We start from the raw sequence: 26,405 nt of genomic DNA, 5'->3' as shown, positions 1-26,405 counted from the left end.
TGTGTCCGCGATGTACATGGTTACCGTGATGGCGTGGTCCAACACCACTTCACCCTCTTGAAGAATCTCCAAAGCCTCTGACCGCTTGTCGTCAGGGAGGAAGTCCAGCCGAAGTACAAGCTTAAATCACAGCTCCCGTTCGTAGCGTGACACGATAGCGAGGGCATTGACAGTCTTGATGATCGTCGCTGCAGAGTAGACGACTCTCCTACCCATCGCATCCAACTTTTTCCCCTCGCTGTCAGAAGGAGTGGACGCTGCAGAAGACATATGAGCTTGACGACTCCTTGGTTGCTGCAGAAACCACGAGTCTGGTAACGGTTGGGCCTGCAAGCACTTGGGTGCAGAGTCCGGCACCCTGTACTTCTTCATGAGAGTCAGTCCTTCATCCTAAATATCCTGGAGCGGGTCTGAAAGGATGGGCCGTCCTCTTCGCTTTGCGGCGCTGGTATAAGAAGCCCTCTTCCTTCTCCTCCGGAGCGAGCTGGAAAAGCCCTGATGCGCTGGAAATCATCTCATGAAACAATCCCATCTCGTCTGGCGAAGAAGATCTGGGCGGAGGCAACGGGAGGTTCCCCCATCCCGCTGTCATCAACCGTGCCCGACACAGTCTCACCTGTGCGGGGTGGTGGAGAAGGTGGCGAAGGGTGGCAAGGAGGCAGCTGGTGCCTCCTTCTCTTCTTGGCTGGCAGTTCCCCTGTCATCAGCGGGGCAGCCGGCGCCGCTCGGGGAGCGGGCGGCAGCGTCGCCGGCATCCTCTTCTGTATCTCGGATACCAGTGTATGAAGAGTCGCGAGAATGTCCATTGACGGGTCTCTATGGGGCAGCTGAGGCGTAGGGATAGGCAGCTGGGACATAGGGGCAGAGCCAAGGCCCTCGTCGTCCTGGGGCCCTCCGTTGCCCTCCTTGACAGTATCCTCGTTGTCGTTGCACCTCTGAATCTCCCTCGTCACCAACGCCTTCCTGGATGGTCGGGAGGTAAACAAGTTTATCCTCCTCGGCAGAGGAGATGTCCGTGCCTTGGAGGCCCTCAACACCACCCCCCCTTTTCTTCACATACAAAGCCGACAGCCTCAGGGAGATTATCGGCATCCTCTTCGCCAGGTTTTCGCAAAGGGCTTACACGAAGTCTCCCTCCTGGGAGGAAGGGACACCCTTGCCGACAGAGGGGCGCCCTGTAGCACCCCTGCAGCCTTCGAAAGGGACGCTACCACCACCTCCATGGAAGGAGCAGACTCCGTCTGGTGCACCTGGGCCTTAACGGTCAGGCCGGGCCCTTTTTTCTGCTTGGCCTTCATGGCCTGCTTGGCCTTCTCCCTCGGGATCAGGTCAGACCCTCGATTCCCCTTGGGCCTTATCCGCTGAGGATAGGTCGGACGCCGTACCCAGTTTGGTCTTCATGGCCGTCACCAGGGCCACCTTCAGCTTGCCCGGATGATCAGACTTCCTCTTGGAGGAAGATCCAGAGCGTTGAGTGGAGACCAATGCAGCAGGAAATGTCGATTGCGCCCTGGCCGATGAGGAGCCCACCGCAGTGGCACTCCCGACGGTAGAAGACTTGCAGTGCTTGGCCTTTTGTTGGACCCTCGTGGCAGAGGTGCCCTCAAAGGACTTAGAAGGCCACTCAGCTATCCCGGATCCGGGAGAGGCATGCTCCTGGGAACCACACGTTGCAGAGGCCATGGCCTGCAGCCACTCTTTTCAGCTGTTTACGCCGATCCTGTGCGTTTCGAGAGTTCATGGCAAAACGCACACTCCTCCTCCTTATGCGTTGGGTACAGGCACTGGGAATGTTTGTCGTCCATGTACACATTCCGCAAACCGCAGTCGGAGCAAAACTGGGAAAGGGAATCCTTGTTGTCTGACATGATCCACGCGGTGCAGGCCTGAAGAATCTTCTAGAAGCTTCCACAACGAAATTCGATGAACTCCACCGTTGAGGGGCGCTGAAGAATCAGAAAAACTGGTCCCTGTAAATCGGAAGGATGATCGATGGAGCACACACGCTCGATTGACTAAAAAATGGAGTATAACTCTTCCAAAAAGCGAAAATCGCAGTAAAAGCTCAAGAGCTAAGCACAAGGACTCCCAACAATTCAACGTGCGGTAAAAAGCTGAAGATGACTTAAAGAGGAGGGACTTAGGTAGAGGGCAGTCATTGGCTAGGGGCAGTATGACCAAGAGCTCTTTGATTGGTTTTTAGAAGAAAGACAATTCAGAAATGAAACTGAAACCAATTTTTTCTTTTACTGAGGATTCCCAGCCAGACGACGGGGAATATTCACGAGCATGTGAATCCATGCCAGACCCCATGCTGGAGAAGTTACTTACCTGTAACTATAGTTCTCCAGCATGGGTCTGGCATTGATTCACATACTCATGAATATTCCCAGTCATCAGGCAAACTGTATTTCACCTCTAAACCAAATCGCTGTGCTCTTGGTCATACTGCCCCCAGCCAATGACGGTCCTCTCCCTAAGCCCCTCCCCCTGGCAGCTATCTTCTGATTTGGTAAGCACATAAATTGGCAGTATGACCAAGAAGAGCAGCAGAGGGGGAGGAGGGAGGGTTTGCATGTGAATCCATGCCAGACCATGCTGGAGAGCTATAGCTACAGGTAAGTAACTTGTTCCTTCTCCAGGATGGGGTCTGGCATGGATTCACATGCTCCTGAATAAAGAATACATAGCAGAACAACATTACACAACCAGGAGAGGTGGCACGGCTTAACAGAAGCAACGGCACTAACCTCTGGAAAAGGCTCACCTCAAGCGAACAGGTTGCGTAGCACTGCATGGCCAACTCTGGACTCCTTCCTAGAATCTCTGCCAATGCAGTAGAATATCGTGAAGGTGTGCGTGGACCTTCACACAGCAGCCCTGCTCATGTCCAGCAGGGGCACACCAGACAGGAATGCAGTCGTTGCAGCGATCGCTCTGCTGGAGTGGGCTCTCCGACAGCAGGGCAGCAGTCGGTTCGCCAACTGATTACAGTGCGTGATGTTGCCAGAGAGCCACCTGGAGATTAAAGCCTTGGACAAGGCCTTCCCATAGTTCAGGAGACCAAAGTTTCACGAACAGCTGAGTCTTCCCAAAGCTCTTTGTGCGTGCCACATTGAACTTTAAAGCACAAGCAATGTCCAGAGTGTGCGAGGCCCTTCCAGTAGGTGACTAAGGCTTTGGAAAAAACACAGGTAACACCAAAGGCTTGTTGGCGTGGAATTCTGACGGAACTTTCAGCATGAAGGAGGGGTTAGTCTGCAGCACCACCCTCGATTCGTGGAAAGTCAGATATGGCTGATTGCAGGATAGGGCTTGTATCTCAACCATCCTCCTGGCAGAGGCGATGGCCACAAGGAAAGCCATTTTCCACGAGAGGAACGAGAGAGGCATAATGCCTAGGCTCAAAGGGGGACCCCAATGAGCCTAGTCAACACCATGTTGGGTTCCCACACCTGGCAGGAGCCTGCACCAGGGCAACAAGTATAGAAGAATCTGTGGGGCTGTGACCCTCCGAGGGGTGATCTTCTGCGACTAGCACCAGGTAGTGGAATACTTCCACTTGTGACCGTAGCACTTAGAGTTGACAACGCTCTTGCCTTGGCAAAGACCTCCCTGCAGTCCGTTGGCAACCCTTATCCTTCAAACTCCTGGGCTGCAGGAGCCAAGCCCTCCGGTTCAGCGATCCTGGGTCGTGATGCAGGATTGCGCCTCCATCTCTGGTGAGCAGATCCAGAACCACTGGCAGCTTGACTGAATGCGACGCTGACAGGCTGAGAAGTCTGAGTACTAAATCTACCTCGGCCATGCCGTGGCAATGACTATTATCCTGCATCAGTACTGTTTGAGTTGATTGATGACTCCATCAGAAGAAGCAATGGAGGGAACGTGTACATAAACAGGCCTTCCCAAGAGAAGAACGTGTCCTCCATGCTCCAATGTTGGTGTAATCTGCTGCCAAACTTCTGGCATTTGGAGTTCGCTGCTTGTTAGGCAGAGTTTGTATGCAGTACCCTTTGGGACCACTACACACAACTAAGACTACAGGTGTAAGCAAAAACAACCTCTGGTATAAATCTGCACTACACAGTTTTGTGGTAGCGTTGCTGAGCTGCCAGGCTCATCTCAAGAGGCAATGTGAGCTGTAAGGGTGTTACACAGAGGTCTATAATTACAAATATTCAAACAGACTCTTGTACTCAAGGTTTCTTGGTTAAACATGTATTCATTTATTTCACAGTTATAAAACATTCACTAGAAGGAGGCAATCTATATCACACACAAATATACTTCAGTACTTCACAATATCAGATTCTAAGGCATTTAAACTACTTTAACGGAGGAGCAAAATCAAAATGGCATTCAGAGCATTTGAAGTAGGAGCAAAAAGGCAGAGGTTAATAGAACTAATATTACAGTTACTCTAAAACAGTGCAAATAGTTTGAGTTCACCAAAGGAGTTGATTCAATGCAATAGGTTAGGCCAAAGTCAATGGGCTAAAGTCTTGTATAGGATAAAGCAGTTATGGAGGTTAACGGAAAAATCTTTTCCAAAGTACTCTGAAGTAGTTCGTAAAAGAAAGATTCATATGTTCGGTCACAAGCTGACTAAGCCTGCAAGTTGCCAATGTTTCAAGCACTTTTGCAGTGAGAGGTAAGTTCTCTCAGTCAGGTTTTCACCGTACCTTGCAATGAAGAAAAAGATGCAGCTGAAGACGTCTGTTCCTGGCAGTTCCTGCACATCTCGCTGTTCCTGAGACTCAGTCGTGGTGACAAGAGGGAGGACATCGGGGGACTCCTGCACTGGGACTGGTCAAAAAGCTGGCAAAGGCAAATCTTCAATTTCGGTAGCTGTAGTCAAGCACACAAACTGGTGTCCTCCTCCTTGGCTATTCGGTTTCCTGCAGCACTCTGAGGAAAATACAACCAGCTCGGAGAATGGTGAATGGTATCCAGGTGGCTTACAAGTTGATGAGTCCAACCAACTCAAAGGAAGAAGTCGTCTTTGAAGGGCTTCTCTGTCGAGATGTACTTGGCGATTCGGACCTGCAGCAGGGCTTCACCGGGCAAATCAACGGTCCAGGAGTTGCAGCAGCCGTCCTCTTCCAGCTCGTCTTCAGTTCTTTTGTTCCAGTGGTCGACTCTGCCTTCCAAGCCAAGAGACTTGCCTTTTAAACAGTTTTATCCCATTAATTCCAGCCTAGCTGCCACTCACCAAGCAAGGTGGCTGTCCTTGCCGGACAGTCAGCCAGCCAACCAATCACACCAGAGTGCATTTGGGTCTCCTAGGAGACTAAGCACAGGGAGTTTCGGGCACCTCCCTCACTTCTTGCCCACCCCTGACACTCGGGCGCCAGAGGCGGTCTTCAGTCCTGAAGCCCGTCAAAGGCATAGGAACAAAGGGACCAAACCTGGTTTGGCACGCAGAGAAACTCTAGAAGGTCCTTTCTAAAAAGAAATGGCGAAAAAAGAAGACCGGGAACCGTTTAAACAAAGGAGGCTCAGGCGCCATCTTGAAAAACATGGCTCCCGCAATTTAAAGCTACTGGTGTTCGTGGTCGGGAAAAATCATGGTAGTTCTAGACATAGGGGATACTAAGTAACCCCTCCAGCACTTTATTGTAAGATAGGGTGTGCTGGGTCTGGGACTTGGGAAAGACTAGGAAAGTCAATTTCACTTTCACTTTACTTTCTCTGGGAAACAATAGTTTATCCCAGAGAATGTATTTAAACCTTGGGACCGTCTGAAAGGCTTCCCTGTGTCACTGCACTGAGGGTGCTGTGTGACACATGAAAGATGCTGCTTATGGAGTGGTCTTAAACTCCATTATCAAACAACACAAGAGTAAAACACATTCAAAATACATGAGTGGGAAAAAAGGCTCACACTCTCTCCAGGTAAATAAATGAAGTGCTCAAAATCCAGCAAAGTTGCTGGGGGTCTCTAAGGTGAAGGACATTAGCACATTTATGAGAATTCTTCCGAACACCGCTGCCGCAAACAGATCGATCTGGGGCATTCCCCACTTGATGAAGATGTGGTCCACCTGGTCCTGCTGAAGTACTCCCTGATGAGGGAAGTCAGCGATTGTGTTCTGGACTCCCGCCAGGTGAAAGGGGATGAGGAAAATCTCTTGTCCGATGGCCCAGTTCCACAAGTCCTGCGCCTCTTTGGAGAGTGCTGAGGAGCGAGTGCCCCCCTGCTTCCTGATGTACAACATTGTGGTGGTGTTCTCCGTGAAGATCCTTACCACTTTGTCCTTCAGAGACAGAAGGAATTACTTGAGGGCCCAGAACATTGCCTGCAGCTCCAGGATAGTGATGTGAAGATCCTTCTCCTCCGCCTGCCACAGGCCTCTGGCGTGCAGACGTCCAGTGTGGGCTTCACAGCCTTCCAGGGAAGCATCCACAGTGACCGTCTCCTGGTACGGGGGGACTTTGGAACCCTTTGCCCCGGTCGACATTGGAGTGAACGCCCCACCACTGTATCGCCCGATGGAAATCCTCGTCGAGCGGGATCTTGTTCACAAAGCTTCTGGACACCTGAACCCAGCAAGCATCCATGAACTCCTGAAGAGGTCACATCCATAACCTGCAGAGCTGCAAAAGGTAAATGCACGACATCATGCCAAGAAGCGACTTTATTGTCCACACTGTGGCGGTCTTCAGTGACAACAGCCAATGCATTTTGCCCACAACAGCCGCTACTCTCTTCTCCTGGGCGACTCAGTACAGGAGACTATATTGAGTCTGGCTCCTAGGAACAGCATGTACTGTAATGGCGTGAAGCAGGACTTTGAATAATTGATGGAAAATCCCAGATCCGTCAGCAGCTGGACAGTCGTCACCGAGTGTCTGCTGGCCAACTCTCACAAACTGGCCCGAATGAGCCAGTCGTCCAGGTACGGGTAGACATGTATCCCTCATAGACGCAGATGGGCCAGCACCGGTGCCCGGAACTTCATGAACAGCCTGGGGCCTGACTCCAGGGCAAAGGGCAGGGCCTGGTAGTGCCGTATCTGCAACACAAAACGTCAGACCTTTCAGTGCCTTTTGTGAATGGGGACGTGGAAGTAGGCGTCTTGCAGGTCCAGCAACGTCAACTCTCCTTCTTCCAGGTGGGCGAGCACTTGCTGCAAAGTGGCCATCTGGAATTTTTGGGACTTTAGGTACTGGAGATGTCGCAGGTCCAGAATGGGCCTCCAGCCCTCAGTTTTCTTTTTGATTAACAAGTATCTTGAGTAGACTCCGGAGCCCCAGAGTTGCTGTGGAACCAGCTCTATCGCTCCCTTTCGCAGCATGGCCCGTACCTCCTCCAAGAGCTGAGGGATGTGCTGCTCCTGCCGTGCCACTGGAAGGATCCGCGGACACCTGTGCTGAAACTCCAGAGTATGTCCGTGGGCGAGAGCATCCAGCAGCCATCTGTCGGTGGAGATGATCTTCCACTCGCTGACTAATCCAGTCAGCCAGCCTCCCACCAGGGTGCATGGGCGGGGGGCCCGACATCCTGGCCGATTCAGTCCTGCTTCAGCACCGGCGCCTTGCCTTGCAGATGACTGCGGCACTGACCACCTCCACTGTAGGCCTTGGAACGGCCTCTGCAGGTTTTCTCATTCACGGACCGCGAAGGCTGGCGGTACGAGGAGAAACCCTTTGTCGATCTGTTTGACTTTCCTCCGGAGGAGCGAAAGGAAGTTTGGTGTTGCTGGAACGTACCCAGGGCAAGGCCTGTCTCTGCATCCGCCTTGATGACCTGCAGGGATTTGTCGACAACCTTCCCAAAAAGGTTATCTCCATCGAACAGCATGACCAGTACCCTCGTCTGGACCTCCTGGTGGAAATTCATGGCTTTCAGCCAGCCTTGACGACTAAGGCAGACACCGTTCCACATAATAATAATAATAATTTGGCATTTATATAGCGCTACGAACCCTCAGGTATCTGAGCGCTGCTTATTATTACCCACGGTGTGTGGTGCTCATTTATAGACCTCGGAAGGATGGAACGCTGAGTTTGGCGCTGCCGGGATTCGAACCTGCGTTCGCAGGCTCTGCACGGATGTCAAAGCGAGCGCTCTACTCGCTGTGCCACTTGACATCTGACGGAAACCTGTGTTGGCGATGGCCAGTGCCACTGGGATGGCATGGTCTGAAATCACCTCTTCCTCCTGGAAGAGGGCTATGGCCTCCACCCTCTTGTTGTCGAGGAGGAACTCTAGAATCGGGCCCAGCTTGTACCACAGCTCTGTCTCGTACATGGCCACGATCAACAGCGCGTTGGCCACCATGATGGCGGACGCTGCTTTGTAGATAACCTTCCTTCCTATGGCGTCAACTTCTTCCCCTCGCTGTCCAGAAGGGACTGAGGACGATGAAGGGTTGATGACCTTTTCCTAGCAGTCACCTAGGAGAGTCCGGCGATGGTTGCGACCATAGGCACTGACTCCAGCACCCGTTACTTTTTCTCCAGTCTATCCCATTTGGCCGGGGCCGTGCAGGCGTTCAAGAGGGCCAGGCCCTCCAACCACACGTCATCCAGCAGGGGCACCACCGTGATGGTCTTCATTTTGGCCTCACGCCTCTGGTACAGGAAACCCTACTTCTTGGTCTCCTCGGGCATGAACTGAAAAAGTTCGGAAGCTTTGGGGACCATGCAGTGGTATGACCCCACCTCATCCAGTGGGGATGCGCTCTGCTGCAAAGATCCACCAGCCGTGACGATATTGCCGTGGCTGTGTCCGTCCCTGTATCCTGGTCCACCCGGGGGGAGGGCACCAGTCGCAGATGTGGAGGCTGAAACGGGGGCGTTGGATGGCGCTTTCTCTTCTAAGCCGGAGGCTGGTCCGGGACTGCAGGAACCGGGGCTTGCAGTATCCTTTTCTGGATTTCAGCCACCAAAGTGTGTAGGGTCGATAGGATGTCCAGGGATGCATCCCTCAACGGAACTGGTGTGATCGGGGTGCTAGGCCCTGCGCCGCCGTCGTCGTCGTCCTCCTGTATGTTCTTGTGGACCGTGTGTAGGGACTCCAGGTCCCGGTCATCCATGGATAAACCTTCATGGCCTGGGACTTCCTCATTCCCCCGCCCATTTTTGGACCCCCGAGGGGTCGCAGTCGGCATCCGCTTCTCTGGCGTGCCAGACAGCTTTGCCACAGTATAGGCTTCCCGTCTCAAAGGCATGTGACACCTTGGCGCAGTAGGTGTTACCTACACAAGGTCAACCCCTTTCGCCTTCATGAGAGCGGCCACGACCAGCTCAATAGTCAACTTCTTCTCCTGTGCAGCCTGGGCCTTCTTGGGCAGGTCGGCCCCTGGCTTCTCGGGCCTATCCTGCAGCTTATCTGGGTTGGAAGATTTTCTCTTTGAGGAGGAGCTCGATCGCTGGCTCGAGAGGAAGGCGGCTGGTGGTGTTGATCGCTCTCTGCCCAGCGCAGGACCCGCTTGCGCAGCTCCCCCTCGATGGAACAGGCTTTGCAGTGCTTGGCCTTGTCTTGGGCACCCACGGATGGGGTGTCCTCAAAGGAATTCGAAGCCCCCTCCTTGTACCAGCCGGTCCTGGGTGAGGCATGACCCTACTCTGGGCACGGGCAGAGGCCTTTGCGTTCAGCCATGCCGCCAGTGTACTGCGTTGATCCTTCATCGTTTTCTTGTAGAAGCCGAGGCAGATCCGGCACTATCCCTCCTTGTGGTCCGGGTGAAGACAGTAGAGGCATTGGAGGCGTGTGTCCTCTACAAACATGTTCCATGGCCAGCATCTGGTGCAGGGCCTGAAAAAGGGCCCTTCCTTCCTTCTTCTCAGTCATGGCCAGAGGTGCGGAGTAGGCCCGATGGCCTTTTGGAAACTTTGAAGATCCTCACCCTTGAAGGGCACTTGAAATTCACTGACAAATGGATTCCCGCTCTCGGCAGATGGAGAGAAGGGTCCACGGGCTCTTTTTTAACAAAAATAGAACCTATTTCGTTGAAAAACAAAAAAAATGTATAAATAGCTCACGGAGCATAACTCTGGGCTCCGAAAACTGAAACATGCAGTAGAAATCTGAAGATGGCTGCCAGGGGAGGAGCTTAGGGAGAGGACCGTCCTTGGTTGGGGGCAGTATGACCCAGAGAACAGCGATTGGTTTGCAGGAGAAATACAGTTTGTAAGTACAAGTGAAACTGTTTTGTCTTTTACAGAGGATTCCGGGCCGGACGACGGGGAATATTCATGAGCATGTGAATCCATGCCAGACCCCATGCTGGAGAAATACAATTACGGGTGTAGGGTAAAATACATATCAAACCCCTGAAAAGGTACTGATCACTACAAGTCCACAGAGAATCAACCTTAACTTCAGAAGTCCATCCCTAAGATGTATGGGTCCTTGTGCCCAAATGGTCAGCAAAGTTCCACACAGTTTATTAAGCTGGAAAAAATTAAGGGAGGGTCTCTGGGGTCCAGGGAAAAGTTAAGTGTCAGGGGACGAGTTAATCTAACTAATAAACTTGTTCCCAACTTTCGGAGTGCTTGTGTGAGCAAGCAATGGCAAAGCCAAAGTGTTACAACAGTTTTATCAAAGTTATTTGAAGGAATTAAGGGTGTATGTAGGTAAGGTTTAAATTACTTACCTGTAACTATTGTTCTACAGCATGGGTCTGGCATGAATTCACATGCTCATGAATATTCCCCCACCAGGCTGGGAATCCTTGAAAAAAGAAAAACAGTTTCACTTTCACTTTAAAACTGTATTTCTCCTCTAAAGCATTCATTGTACTCCGGTCATACAGCCCCCATCCAATGTCAGCCCTCTCCCTAAGCTCCACCCCTGGTAGCCATCTTCAGATTTGGTAAGCACGTAAAGTAGAAGTATGAACCAAGAAGAGCCACAGAGTGGACAGAGGGAGGGTTCGCTTGTGAATCCATGCCAGACCCATGATGGAGAACAATAGTTACAAGTAAGTAAGTAAACCTTCTCCAGCATGGTGTCTGGCATGGATTGACATGCTCATGAATAACTATAACACAGCAGTACATATACACAACCACGGGAGGTGGCAAGGCTCAACAGAAGCAATAACACTCAACTCTGGAACAGACTCACCTCTAACAAACCAGTTGCGTAGCTCCGCCTGAGCAACTCGGGTATCCTCCCTGGAATCCCCGTCGACGCAGTAGAACCTCGAGAAGGTGTGCATGGACCTCCACTTAGCAGTCCTGCAGATGTCAAGCAGGGGCACACCAGAGAGAAACGCTGTCGGTGCTGCGATGGCTCTGGTGGAGTGGGCTCTTGGCCAGCCTGGCAGTGGCCTGCTCGCTAGTCGATGACCGTACCTGATGCTGCCGGACAGCTACCCGGAGATGCAAGCTTTCAACAGGTATTTCCTTTATTTACACGCACAAAATTGACGAACTGAGAAGTCTTCCAAAAAGTTTTAGTACGTGCCACCTAGAACTTCAAAGCACGAGCAACGTCCAGCGAATGCAAGGCCTTCTCCGCCGGCGAGGACTACTTCGGGAAGAAGACAGCTAACACCAAAGGCTTATGGGGGTGGAATTCCGAAGGCACCTTTGACATGAAGGTGTGGTGTTTACGCAGTACCACACTCGCGTGGAAAGACAAGTAAGGCTGCTCGCAAGACAGGGACTGACTCTCCCCGACCCTCCTACTCGAGGTGATAGCCACGAGGAAAGCTGTCTTCCATGAAAGAAACTTGAGCGGGACTTGAATTGGTTCGAAAGGCACTCCCATGAGCTTAGTTAGCACCACATTGAGCTCCCACAATGGTGGAGGCGCCTTTACCAGAGGAAAAGTCCTGAAAAGTCCCTTGAGCAACTCCTTGACGAGTCTGAGACCACAGTGAGGGTCTGCCTGGGGACCATGTGTACCTGGATATGGCAGCAAGATGCACTTTGATAGAGGCATGAGCCAGCCCCGCCTTGGCCAAGGAAAGCAAGTATGGTAGCAGTTGAGGGGCTGTGACCCGCAGCTGAGTAATCTTCGGAGTCCTGCACCACACAGAGAAGCGTTTCCATTTATGCCTGTAGCACTCAACGTAGACTAGGCCGTCGCCAGGATGTCCTTACATTCGTTGGGTGGAGCTTAAACCCCAAACTCTAGGGCTGCAGGAGCTATGCCCTCAGGTTCAGACACCCTGGGTCGTGATGCAGAATTGCTCCCCTCGTCTCGCGACAAGATCCAGGAATAGCCATAGCCTAATGGATGGGGCCACTGATGGAGCAGCAGGTCCAGATACCAGATTTGTCACGGCCACGCTGGGGCGACGAGCATAATCCTGCAGCGGCACTGTTTGAGTGTGTTTATCTCATGTATAAGCAGAGGAAACTGAGGAAATGCGTACAGGAACCATCCATCCCACTGGAACGAGAACACGTCCCCCATGCTCTTGGGCTGCGGGAACCTGCTGGCGAAACTCTGGCACTTGGTGTTCTTGTCAAACAGCAGATCCACCGGGTCCTGGTGAAGCTCCCACTCGTGGCAAGAACGCAGTTCCCTTCTGAGCGAGTCTGCAATGGTGTTGACTGCCGCCAGGTGAAACGGAACAAGGAACATGCCTTGACGAATGGCCCACTGCCACAAGTCCTGGGCTTCTTTTGAGAGTGCCGCAGACCGGGTCCCCCCGTTTACGGCTGTAGAACGTGGTCGTGGTGTTGTCCGTGAAGATCCTCACCACCTTGTCCTTCAATGACGCCAGAAAAGACGTGAGGGCCCAGAACACAGCCCGAAGCTCCAGGAGGTTGATGTGAAGGTCCCTTTCCTGCAACTGTCCGGTGTGGGCTCCCCATTTCTCTAGAGAGGCATCCGTGGTGACCGTCTCCTCATTAGGAAGAACCTGAAACAGGGCTCCCTTGGCGAGGTTCTGCTGAGCACCACACCACTGTATTGCCCGCCGGAACTCTTTGTTGAGGGCGATCTTGTCCGTAAAGTTCCCTGACACTTGCATCCACCTCGCATCCAGTAACTCCTGGAGAGGTCTCATGCGCAATCTGCAGAAGCGAACGAGGTTGATGGAGGACAATATGCACTGTAAAGAACTCATAGTGGCAACAATAAAGAAAGACGCAAGTGATCACAGTTCAAGGGTGTTTACATAACTGTAAAGGTAGGTTGGAAAAACGCCTAGTCTAAACCGATATCTAAGATGGGAGCAAGCTTTGACCATCAAATAATAAGGCAGACCTAGTGGCATTGTGTCAAATAAAAGGGCATATACTAAGAAAAAACCATTGCCCGGTGAAGCCCTGCTGAAACTCCCTTTTCATTTCAACAGAGAAGCTCCGGTAGGGACAACTTCTCCCCTTGGATTAGTGGGACCAACTAACCCCAAGAAGAACTCCACTGGACCATCTTCCCCGACTGGTTGTACTTTTTCGTTGCTGCATGAACTGGATGCCAGGGATTGAGTAATCCGCAGTTGAGTGAAACGTCTGATGCGGTAACAAATCTGGCTGGAAGCTCCTGAAGTCTACTAAGGACCCCCCAGAAGCAGGACAATCAGAGCTTGAGTCCCCTCACTAGAGCAGGACCCAGGGAGTGAAGGAAGCCCACCCGCGACGGTGCGGTTTGCCAAGCGCTGAAATCGCAAAGTGCTGCTCAACCGGAAAAAGCCTCTAGCTGCCGATGACCTCCCAAGTACCACCGCAGGAGCCCTCCAGACGCCCTCCCTCTTGTCCCCACGACTGAGGCTCACGAACACTGGGTCTGCACCGCTGTAGCTGGACCACTCTTCAAACCAGAGGTACTGTTTAGGCCTGGGGTACTTACCTTATTGCCTTTTTGCTGTGCTTTTCTCAGTTGGGAATTGCAGTGGTTTACCTTTAGCGTTGATTGCAACTCTCCTTTCACACGCTTAACAGCTTGTGACCATAAAAGTGATTTTCTACAAACTCTCTAACTTTGTGCAAGACTGTTTGCGATCTAAGAAGTGTCTCTTTCTCCATAGACTGTGTTCCAATTGACTGGCTGTCCTGGCTCCCTGAAGATCCTTCTAGTCCATTGACTTTGATATTGTGTGTCCCTCAAAGGTGGTAGCTTGTTGTGAACTGTTACTGCTGGGAAAGGCTTGTCTATACTTGTTTGGAAGATTTATTGTCCTCACATTTGAGAACCCGTTTAACCTTTTTCCTTCCCAAAGTGCCAGGCTATTATGCAAGTCTATGCAAAAAGGACGAGCATACTCGTCCTTGGCACTTAAGGGGTTAAACCTTTCCTTTCTGCAACCTCAGAAAAATGCCATTACTGTCCTTGTGAATAAAGTCATCTCAGGGTGCAGGAATTGTGTACAAAGCATATTAGAAGATTATCCACCAACTTGTTCCGATTCTGAAAAGTAAGTTTAAAGTGGATTTACCTTGTTACACAAATTGCCTTTTTAAACAACGCTTATTTAAAATTTGATGTTAATTAAATAAATAACTATTTATAACAGAAATCTTGAGTGTAAGTGTCACTTGGCTACTTGTGTTTACGGATTTCATTTGTACAGCTCTACAGCTGACATTTACCCCTCTTGAGATAGGCCTGGTTGCTCAGTCACACTACCAACTTGTGTAGTATAGACCTATACCAAAAGTTGGGTTACCTAATACCAAGCAGATAAGTGTTATGTAGTCTCACACAGTGAGACTGCATCAATTCTTACCCAACACTGCTGATGACTGGCATTTCCTAGTTGCGGCCGAGATCACCGAATCCCGTGAGGACTGAGACCTTAGCCACCCTATACTACTTTTTCAATCTGTGCTGCTTGGTTGGGGCCGTACTTGGATTTGTCATCAGGGCTAGGCCCTCTTCCCAGATGTCATCCAGGAACGGAATGCACATGGTCTTTCTCCTCGACTTGCATTGTTGGTACAGGAAACCCTCCTCATAAATCTCCTCGGGAACTAACTGAAACAGTTCTGAGGCCCTCAACATGACCGAATGAAAAGATCCCACTTCGTCCGGAGGGAGGCACTATGGAGCTCGTCCACATCTTGAGTCTCCATGTCCGCCGCAATGAAATAGGCATCCTCATTGGTACCAGTAGCCATAGTGGCTGTGTCCATTCCTGTGTCTGTGTGAGGATCCGGGGCTCAAGTAGGAGTCTTGTCGCAACGAGGTGGCGGCGGGGTCCGATGATGCCAAGGACCCGTGCCCCCTTGGATTTTCTCTTCCGCAGGTGAGAGTTAACCCTCTGAGGTTATGGAGGTGCAGGAATTTGGTGACCAGTGTGTGTAGGGTCGATGGACTGTCCAGAGGCACGTTCCTAGGTCTAGGGGTAAACAGAGCCAGAGGAGTAGGATCCGGACTAATACGTCTCCTCCCCCAGGTCTGAGCAGAACCAACTGTGCGCATCATGGTCTTCGTCGTTACTCGATGTTAGGGAGAATTCTCTGTTAAGGCTAATTTCCCAAACCTAGTGATTCCCCCAGCAGCTTTGCTGGATTTTTGGGGTTTATTTTTTCTCCTGCCAAGAGTGAGACTCTTTCTACCACTCTTAGCACGATTTGAGATATCCTTTGACTTTGTAATGTGTTTTATGGGCTATGGGGTCTTTTACTCCATAGGGTTTCATGTGGTTTTGCTAAGTGTGTTACACAGCACCCTCAGTGCAGTAACACAGGGGTGTCATAGTGACCCCCAAACAGACTCCATACCCTGGGAGTAACACAGGGGTGTCATAGTGACCCCCAAACAGACTCCATACCCTGGGACTGAAAACTGCCTCCCAGGGCATGTAAAGTCACCATTGACTTTACTAGTCTTAAATTGTGAACAGAACCAGTACAAACCATCATATTGTGGAAGTACTGGTAGGGGTAATTAGATTGCCCCTGGGTCTGTTTTTTGAGGGGGCACTGTGCAGTCCCCCCTCGTCGAGTTTCTGACTGGTGGCAGTGGTTACCATGTAAACTATTCCACCGGAATATTTCCTATGGGATTTCCCATTCATTTTAAACGCACCACTTTTTTGGTGCAATGTTAAAGATACCGCCGGGTTATTTATTTAATATTTATTCCCCGGTTGGGTCTTTTTGCCAGGACTCGGTTTTAAAATGGCTTTTGTGTTCGCCTCTGTAACTGCAACCCAAGTCGAGCCCTTTGTTCCACTTTTTGGCGGGCTTCTACACAGAAGCCTCCAAAAGTGGTGCCACTCTGTCTGGGTCTACAGGATGTGTAGGAGGGGGGTTTAGGCACCCTGGACTGAGTTGCCTCGGCAACTCAAGTCGCACTCTTGTGTGACTGGCCCAGTGGTGAGCCGCCCGGCTCACCACTTAGCATATTTGAGTGACAGCTAGGACTGATGAATGGGGGGTTTCTGCAGAAAAGCAGGGCTTTGGGGACTGGAACTTCAGAAGTCGCCACAGGACCAAAGAATCCAAAGAGCGAGAAGCTGAGCCGACCTACAACGACGACACCACCGGTGAAGCCCTGCTAAACCGTCTCACCACTTCCCAGCGACAGAGAAGATCTTCATCCCGGAGAGTCTTCTTCCTCTGAACTGGTGGGGATAACCAGTTCGCCCTCTTTTTCGCCTTCCTGGATCGTCTCGTGGTCGAATCGCCCGTGCCAAGCACCCCGGCGGCCGGATAGCCACGCTTCACCACTACCGCGAATAAAAGGGTAGTGCCTTTTAACCGGGAAACTCTGCGGCTGGTTTCTTCCCTGGCAGTGCAACGACCTCCAGCTTTCCTCTACGTCGAGATCTCCTCTTCCCCTGGACGAAGCACCCGCTGGAGCTTTCTCACCATTCAGGTACTGTGTCCCGCCTGGTCTCCCTTGCAACAGACTGTTCAAGGTGTCCCGTAAATCCTCGACTTTCTATCCTGCGGTGACTTGGGACCTGCAAACTAACTTTTCCTGACTTGATCCAACCCTTTTTGAACTATCTGCAAAGACTCTTAAAGTACTATTCAACTCTGTAATATTGGACACATTCCGCCTTGCTCTCTCCAAGAGTGGGCCTGGCCTATGACTCTCTTGCTCCCGAGTAGACGCGGCCTTTTCTGACATGCTCTAGTTCTCTTAAAGTGTTGGTATTGTGTATTTTCCTAATTCTGCCTTTTTCCCTCCCTTTTTAACTAACTTATTGGAGTGCCATCTTAGGTTAGGCGCTCACCTCCGTCTGAAAATAAGTGGTGTTTTAACTAAGACTTGTTCAATAAGTAATCAGGGATGTATATGTATTAATAGTGACTGTGTTTGAACTTGCTTGCCATATTAGTGTTAGTGTATATTACAAAATGTGTTTTTAAATAAATAATTATATACATTTATACCCAAGCTCTGGTCAGTGTTTGCTTGTGCTACTGTATTTTGGTACCTATCTTGTATACTCTATATACTGTCTAACTCTTCTTGAGAGAAGTCTGGCTGCTCAGCCACAGCTACCAGGTAAATCTGGGTGGTACAGACTGCTACCAATTGGGTTTACTGCCAACACCTGTAGTCCTAAGCCTTTTGCAGTGGTCCCTAAGGGAACTGCACAGGTTTCTGCCTAACACTCGAGTAGATCTGCTCCGGTCGTTCCTCAGTATACCTGGTAGGCTCCACAGGTCAGACCATTTCCCGCTCCCTCTCAGGAGGCTGTTGGGTCTGAGCGGCTACCTGGCCTTTCCCTAGCCCCAGTTCCTTCACTGCTGCTCCTGCAGCCATATCTTGCCTTGGGGAAAGGAAACCCGCGGGGTGGCCGCCACTTTTTCTGGATCTGCTCTCATTCAGAGCCGCGGTGGGCGTTGTTGACTTAGACGATGAAGTGCTTGTGGCTGCCTTTGTCGACGGTCCAATTGTTGACTCTGTTGACTTGGCCTTTTCTGAAGCCTTAACGAGCTTTGAGTCCTCCCAAGACCTTTCCCATGTCAGATTATCTGAGGACACATAGAATTTGGACGGGGTTAGTGTCTTTCTCTTTGAAGACAATTGTTTCATTGGCATGCTCACTGTGGAGGATGATGGTGATGACAAAGGCCTTTTGTTCGAATCGGGACCCCGCATCAGTGGCAAAACTAGCAGAGCTAGCGTTGCGCTGCTTGGCCTTCTCTTGGACCCCCTGCCCTCCGGCTGCATCAGAGGCCTTGCTCGACTTAAGCCACACTGACAGTCTGCTGTATCAGTCTTTTTTGGTTTTCTACGAGAAACCACGGCACACCTCCATCCCCCCTCATTATGGTCCGGATGCAGGGAGTATAAGCATTTATGGTGTCGATCTTCCACAAAGACGTTTCATAAACCACACTTTGCGTAGAGTTTGAAGAGGCTGCAACCTTCCTTCTCAGATATGCTGAAAGGCACAAAGAAAGCCCCAAGGCCAGATCTTCCTGAAACTTCGATGATCCGACAGTGGATGAAGATCTTCATCGGTAGCAGAGCCCTGCTGCCGGTCTCTATCCTTTGAAGACAAAGCAAAATTCAGTCAAATTCCAACTATTTTGGCAACATTTACAAAAAAACACAAAATTAGCTTGCAGGGCAAGTTGAGGACTCCCAACACTGAATCGTGCAGTAAACATCTGAAGATGGGCGCCAGGGGTGGAGCTTAGGGAGAGGGCTGGTATTGGATGGGGGCAGTATGACCCAGAGTCCAATGATTGGTTTAGAAGAGAAATACAGTTTTAAAGTGAAACGGTTTTTCTTTTACTGAGGAATCCCAGACTGACTGGGAATATTCACGAGCATGTGAATCTATGTCAGACCCCATGCTGGAGAATTATCGCTATAAATCACCCCCTTTCTCTGATTCTTCATGAAACTTGGCAGCTCGGTTGAAGAAGGTCCAAGGTTGCTTTTCCCGCCGTAAGCCTCAGCCCTTGATCCCCAGGGGTTGCAGGTTTAAGTGGCTCTCCGGTCGGTGTCTAATGCTGGTGCAAGGTCTCCCAATTGAAGAATGCAGCAAAACTCGATGCAGGGCACTTCTCTGGACAGGAATGTATGCAGGTAAGCAATTTCGGACGACGGCAACCGATGCACAGCGACGCAAAAAGATTCACTTGCCGCTGCCAGACTTTTCCTCTTATCTCAGGCCCCCTTGAAGCTGGAACCATGACATTTTGCAGAGGTAAGTCTTGTTGCACAAGGTGAGGATCCCCCCCAGGTTCCAGGCCTCAACTCGGAACAGCAACGTCTGCAGCACAGTAGCCCAAACTCACAGCTGGTCATCCACAGGGCGGTCCTGGGGCACTTCTTTATATGAGTCCAAGTTGACGTTGAGAATGTATGTTCCCTTCACTCCAAGGGTCGCAGCACCTTCGCAGGACTGCTGGAGATCTTCCACAGGACAGGGCTCTACCAGGGCAAAAGCTGTTGGTCGCCAATCCTTCTTCCGACAGGTCCACGGTCTCCTCACATGTTTTGTAGTTGGACAGGAGTCTTGGCTCCTTCAGTTTCTTCCAGGATCTCTCTAAAGTGGGTGCAGGAGTCCGCTTCTTATCCTAAAAGCGAGGTAAGAGCAGTTTCCCCCACTAGCCAATGACAGATCTGGCTGGCGCGCAACACACAAGCACTGGTGACAACACTCATTAAATTCACCCAGACACACTGGCACCAGTATGTGGATTGTGACCAGACAGTCCCAGCCCACTTCCTGGCAGCAAAAACACAGACCTCCAGTAGCCCGCAAAAAGCCTCTTCTTTCCTGGCCACTGGAAAACCATGTAAGGATTTTCCTGGACATGTTTGACCACTAGCCACAGTTAGTAGCCAAATGTGGTAAACGCAGTAAGGCTAAATCGAAATGCACCAAAAAAATTGTAAAGAGTCACTGCTGCCACCAGCTTGTCCATTTAGCACACTTGAGTAACCAAAAATCCTCTGTTAGTACAAGGCAAAACAGAAAGTGTATCCCAGTGTACTGCATTGTAAGATGCATTGTACAATGATAAAAAGTTACCACGAGTGATAACCAGTTGCTAAAAGCAGTAAAAGTAGCTAGGCTAAGGGAAACAATGTTTACCAGTACCGCCAGCCTGAAGGACATGTCAAGTTCCCCATAACATGAGCAATGGCTTCACTGCACTGTAAAAAGTGCAGGTCAGAAACAAAAAATAAAAGTAAAACGTTTGGGGGTCCATAGAAACGGAAGGAAAGGTGCAATAAAGAGGAATATTTCCAAACATTGATCAACAAGGTCATGCTAGGTAGAAGGACAACCACACAAGAAATGGAAAAAAAAGAAAGGAGCCACCATGTTAGAACATAGGTGATCCTTTTGTGCATAACCGGGGGAATAAAGCCTGCAGTAGGAAATGGCACAAATGTTGGCAGAACACGTCCACTGCCACCAGCCATAACTTTAGGGTTGTCACTGTGACCAAAAAGTCACAGGAGCAGAGATAATCCCCTTGGCACTCACCATCAGGTGGTATGTGCTAATATCTCATAAGTTTAAGTTTTAGGAGGATACAAAGGATCCCTTCTGCCTTAAGAACAGTAGTTCTTGGGGAAAATGAAAGAATATCAAAGGATAACCCAAAGGGTCCACAGCAACAATGCGCAGAGAATTTAACACAGATGCCTTTAAGAGATATGGAAAAAATCAGACTCCATAGGATATGGTAACGCAAAAAGAAGTTCCCAAAAGTCAGAGCAAATAAGAATGAATGGGGGGAAAATGGCTCCCCTCATTCAGGAGAGGAAGAAAAAGGTCAAGAAAAGGGCTGGTGCTCTCACTGGGAGAGGGAATTAGGCATAGAACTGATAAATCTCCCCAACAACCTACTATACACTTATGTTTGTTTCTAGTCCCAGAGTGTGAAGGTGAGATTGTGGTTTTATGGAACCATTCAACTGGGGTTACTCTTGCCAATCAAAGACACCAACATAAATAATTGTTAACATCTTTTTTGGGAAGTAGGTTAGTAAATTGCCCTGAACAGGCGTTACCCAATCAAAATATTACAAGACAATTGAAAACAATCAGTGGCTTGCCAGTGGAAACCATTTCTCTTGCAGAATCACCCAAGCAAACCAAACCCTGTTGCAAAAGCCACCTCAAAATAGTGATACTACTCTTAGGCAGTCACTTTTGTATCAAGAATCTCTATTTGGGACATACTGCCTTCCCGGTACATTTAGATCAGAATCTCAGAAAATAAAGCAACATTTTTATATACAAGTGTGATAGAATGAGGTATTGATTAGTCTCATATTTGGTGTTTATTTTTGCAATTTGTTACAGCCAACTTGTAATCTCAGCAAGTGTAAAATGTTAAGAAGCTTACAATTGAAGCAAGGCACAGCACAACTAATGCAAATCTGAACATTGTTTTGTAAGGCAGGGAGACGAGTGGGTGTGCAATCTAGTCCATGAAATGTTATCCTTCCACACTAGCACCAATGGGGCGGCGGGAATTCCACACATTATATGCTGTCAGTGCCCAATTTAATTTAACTGCCCTTAGTGGAGAGCAAGGGCATAAAGCAGGCATAAAGGCTTGTAGCACCCAAAAATTAGGGCTAGGATGCTTTTTGGGAGAGCAGGAAATGTAGAGTAACTAGTGTCATTATGGAGAAACAGCAATGTGCATAGTTGCCAACACTGCATGCAATGGGAAAGGTGTGCACAGAAGTCCAGTGACAAAGGATTAATGGCATGGCGATGTGGGAAGGGCTAGTCACATAGCCCCTAAGGAGAAACTGCAGTGGGGGAACCATGGCTGAGAGCGCAAACCAGAGAGCCCCACAACAGAAATGAGCGTGAACAGGCACTGGCCACATGAGAGGCACCCAGGGGGTAGGGAACACAAAAGCACCTACAAAGTAACTGGCTATCAAGGAAGAAAAACAAGCAGAGCTGTGCTGCATCAGGCACATTGGGCAAGACACTGGCGCAAACGTTGACTGCAGCTCAGCCATGCAGGAAAGAGGAATTATAGCATCTACCAACTCATACTGTATCCTAATTGGCCGGAGCAACCAGCAATGTTCCAATAATGGTGCTTATTTTCATTCCCTCAATCAAAAAACAGAAATTGCACTTGAAGATGTAAAGGCAAGTGTAGACACCCCCACTTTTGTAAAAAAAATACTTTGTTGCTGCCATACAATAAGAGAAACATTTTGCTATTAAATTCAATAATATGAATGACACGAGAAAGGTAAACCAAGGACAAAAACTTAATAGCACAACATATTTATCTTCAAATTCATGGGCACATACAGGTTCTAAAATACTAATGACCACAAAAAGGATTGTGAACATTTTACCTTTAATGTCATGTCATCAGAACAGGAAGCAAGAAGATTGCCCGTTGGATCCCATTTGATTGCATTTACTTCATTCTAAAGGGGATTTATAATAGAAAATAAATTATAAGATGACAAGTCACCAACAATATTGTTTAAAGAAGGCACAGTTTAAACTATCTTGATATCTTTTTCTAGATTGATGAAAACCTGAGAAAACAAAAAAAACATTATGATCAAAAGGTAACTTACTGTGTGTCCTTGGAATGTTTTGATGGGTCTATCTTGCCCCAATTTACAGACATGAATGCACATATCTGTACTGCAAGAAGCAAACGTGTTGTTACTTTGCCAGTCCACATCTAATGCTGGTGCTGAAAAAATATATATAATGCAGATCAATGAGTGAAGATGACCAAGCTAACATATCGCCATCATACCAGGATGAGAACGTTAAATACTCTCCACCTCCTAAAACTGCAACACAATATGGCATGTAAAATATGACATGCATTACTTACCGTAAAAGCATGTCTGATGGTTGTATCTGCTTAGATTAACATGCTGTGTATATGGTCCGACATCCAGTGTTAACCGCATCTGGGTCTTTCGAGAACCGAAAGGGGACGTCGACGCGGGCGTGCCTGTAACACTATCCCTACGTGATGTGTAGTGTACCCAAGATCCCTCACATCGAGATCCCTGCATCGAGGTCCCTCCGATTGTATTTTTTCTGCCACGAGGGAGCCTTATGACTATCGTGAGTACAGAAAAGAAAGTAGTAAGACGTCTATGTTCCTTCCATCCAAGCGGGGAGGAAGGGTGGGCTCATGTGAATCTAAGCAGGTACAACCATCAGAAATGCTTTTATGGTAAATAATGCATGTCTTCTGATGCTTGTTAATCTGCTTAGAATCACATGCTGTGTATAGCCTAGCGAGCAGGACCCGGAGTTGGAGGTGGGTTGTGAGAAGGAACAGTAGTGAAAAGATGTCTTAGTAGTGAAAAGATGCCTGTCCCATCTGAGAATCAGACCTAGAATGAGTGTCTAGGCAATAATGTTTTGTAAAGGTGTGTACAGAACTCCAGGTTGCCGCTTTGCAAATAGATTCAAGGGGAACATTTGCAATTAATGCTATGGATGCCCCAGTGCCTCGAGTGGAATGTGCTCTAGGCTTGAAGGGCAGCTCTCTCTTGCAAGGGTGTAGCAGAGTGCGATACATTTAACAATCCACCTAGAGATGGTGGATTTGGAGACCGTCTCCTTCTCTTCCTGCTGCCACCGAAATGAAAAAAACTGATTAGTCTTTCCAAGTGGTCGAGTTCCTTCCATGTAGAACATGACTGCTCTGCGTACATCCAGTGTGTGCAGGGTTCTTTCTCCCAGGCTTGAAGGATTCTGAAAGAACGTTGGTAGTTCTATTGACTGGTTCACATGGAACTTGGAAATTAATTTAGGTGCAAATCTAGGGTGAGTGCGCAGAACCACCTTATCTTTGTGAACCGTTACAAAGGGATCTAGGATTGAGAGCGCTTGTAGTTCACTTACCCTCCTGATGGAGGTAATAGCTATCAAAAAAACATTAAGGATGAGGTCTTGAAGACTTGTCTTGTGCATGGGCTCAAAAGGAGCCCCCTTAAGCCTAGTCAACACCACGTTTAGGTCCCATCCGGGAGCCGGGTTAGAAATGGGAGGGTGAATTCTCTTCACTCCCTTCATGAAAGCCTTAATAACTGGTATCTTCCACCATGACACTTTCTGTTGTGATGTCGTGTAGGCTGAAAGTGCAGCTAGGTGCACCTTTATGGAGTTGAAGACCAGGCCTGAGTCAAGTAAATGAGTTAGGTATATAACAATGTGTGCGGGAGAGCAGTTAACCGGGTTAATGCTCTTTGAGTTGAACCAGATGACAAACTGTTTCCATTTAATGGAATAGCAGTATCTGGTGTTCGGTTTTCTTGCTTCCCTGAGAATGTCCATACATCTCTGAGGGAGTTGCAGGTGTCCAAACTCTATGACCTCAGGAGCCAGGCTGCTAAGTGCAATGTCTGTGGGCATAGGTGAAGCGTCTCCCCTCTGTCCTGTGACATGTTGTACGGGCAAGGAAGTTTGACTGGAGAAGATGGGGACATTTCCATCAGATGAGCGAACCATGGTTGGCGGGCCCACATGGGGGCCACCAGAATCATTGTGACTGGTTGCTGGTGCATCTTGTGCACGATCTTGAGAAGGGGAGTCGGGGGGGAAATGCGTAGACAAATTTCCCTGGCCATGTTATCCAGAGTTTGTTCCCCTTGGAATGGTTCTGTGGGTATCTGGAGGTGTAATCTTGGGATTGAGCGTTCTCCAGAGTTGCGAACAAAACGATCTCTGGGAAGCCCCATTCTGCGAAAACGTTGGCAATGATGTCTCGGTGTAACACCCATTCGTACACCTTGGGCAACGGAAAGTCTCTGCTGAGTACGTCTGCTAGATGGTTGAGGTCCCCTGGAACACGTTGTGATAACAGGAACATGTTGCGTTTGAGAGCCCACTTCCAAATGTTCTGGGACAGTTTAGACAGCACTGGAGAATTAGTGCCCCCAGAAAGTGCATGGCCATGGTGCTGTCTGTGAGGATGAGGATCGTCTTCCCCTGCAGTTGTGTCTAGAAAGCCTTCAGTCTTTGAACACTGCCAATACTTTCAACAGGTTTATGTGGTTGTATGTTACGTCAGACGACCAAACTCTGTGCGCTGTCTGTTGAAGCAGGTGAGCTCCCCACCCTGTAAGAGACGCGTCTGCGGTAAGAGTGGCTTCCACTGCAGGGGTGGGAAAGGATTTCCCTTTCAAGAGGTTCTGCCTCGACCACCACTGCAGCGAGAGAACGAGGGCCGGCGAGACGACCATTAGATCGTCCCACTGTCCGCTGGCCTGACACCACTGGCTGTTGAGCCACTCTTCCATTGGGCGCATGCGCAGGTGCGCGTGAGGAACCAAGTAGATACATGACGCCATCATTCCTAGCAGTCGCATAGCCTTGCGTACAGTCACCTCTCGACTGGCTACATACTTAGGGATCTGAAACAATATGTTTTGGACCCTCTCTTTGGAGGGGAAGACAAGGCCATCCTTTGTTCGAATTAGACCCCCTAGGAATTGTTTGACCTGACTGGGGTCTAGGCTGGATTTTTTCTCGTTGATAGAGAATCCCGGACTCAATAAAAGATCTATCGTCTACTTGACAGACATGTTTCGTAAGAGTCCCCTGTTATGAGCCAGGCGTCGAGGTAAGGGTAGACCGAGATGGATTGCCTGCGCAGATGTGCTGCTGCCACCGCTAGTACTTTTGTAAATACCCTTGGTGCAGATGCTATGCCGAAGGGTAGTACTTTGAACTGATAATGTTTGTCTTGTATCATAAATCTGAGGTATTTTCTATGCGCTGGCAACATCGAAATATGAAAGTATGCATCTTTCATGCCCAGTGTTGCCATGTAATCTCCCTGTGATAGCAGTGGGATTACTTCCCGAGTGTGACCATGCAGAACCTTTGTGTCTTTACAAATGTGTTCGCTGGGCGCAAATCTAAAACAGGGCGCATGGTTAGATCCTTTTTGGGTACAAGGAAGTACACTGAAGAAATACCTTATTTTACCTGTGATAGAGGTACGATTTCTGTGGCTCCTTCCTCCTGTAGTGTCTCAACTTCCTGCAGGAGACTGCGAAGATGGTCTGGTGTCAGTCATCTTGCTTGTGGAGGTCTGAATATTGGGGACCGGTTGAACTCGATACAGTACCCGTGGGCCACGGTCTTTAGCACCCACTGTTCTGTAATTATTCCCTCCCATGCCTGAAGAAACAATGTTAGCCGGCCCCCGACCGGGGAGGCATGGGAGGGGAACCCCAATCTTTGGGTCATTTCGAACCTGAGGCCGGGGAGCCTCTGGGTGTAGTGTTCCGGCCTCTTCCTTTGCCACGTCGCTGACCCCTCTGGGGATACGGGGTGGTGTATCCGCTATTTCCCTGTGTAGAATTCCAATTGTTTCTAGATGAATATTGTTGTTGAAGGAAGCGTTGGCCATGAAAAAAAGCCGTTTGGACCCAGATCCTCATCTTGTAGAGGGTCTTTGTGTAATCTGGTCCAGTGTTGTTAAGGTGTCATGCTCCTTTTTTGCAGTCTCGAGGGCCTCATCGACCGCCTTCCTAAACAGACTGAATTCTTCCACTGGTTTGTTTATCAGTGATGCTTGCGTCTCTTGCGTGA

General features: G+C 49.4%; 1 protein-coding gene across 12 annotated transcripts in view; it reads right to left on the bottom strand.

The window, feature by feature from the left end:
• TBL1XR1 (TBL1X/Y related 1) overlaps positions 1-26,405 on the bottom strand; it is a 1,277,138-nt gene that overhangs the window by 318,697 nt on the left and 932,036 nt on the right. For all 12 annotated transcript variants that reach the window (XM_069618704.1, XM_069618702.1, XM_069618706.1 and 9 more), the window contains 2 exons: positions 22,412-22,533; positions 22,181-22,255 (listed from right to left, as the gene is read on the bottom strand). In XM_069618704.1, coding sequence (XP_069474805.1) covers positions 22,181-22,255; positions 22,412-22,533 — 197 coding nt within the window. The remainder of the gene's footprint in view (positions 1-22,180; positions 22,256-22,411; positions 22,534-26,405) is intronic.

Source organism: Ambystoma mexicanum, chromosome 10 (genome assembly GCF_040938575.1).
Source record: "Ambystoma mexicanum isolate Mex_15411 chromosome 10, UKY_AmexF1_1, whole genome shotgun sequence".
Lineage (NCBI taxonomy): Eukaryota > Metazoa > Chordata > Amphibia > Caudata > Ambystomatidae > Ambystoma > Ambystoma mexicanum.
This window is presented reverse-complemented; position numbering and strand designations above follow the sequence as displayed.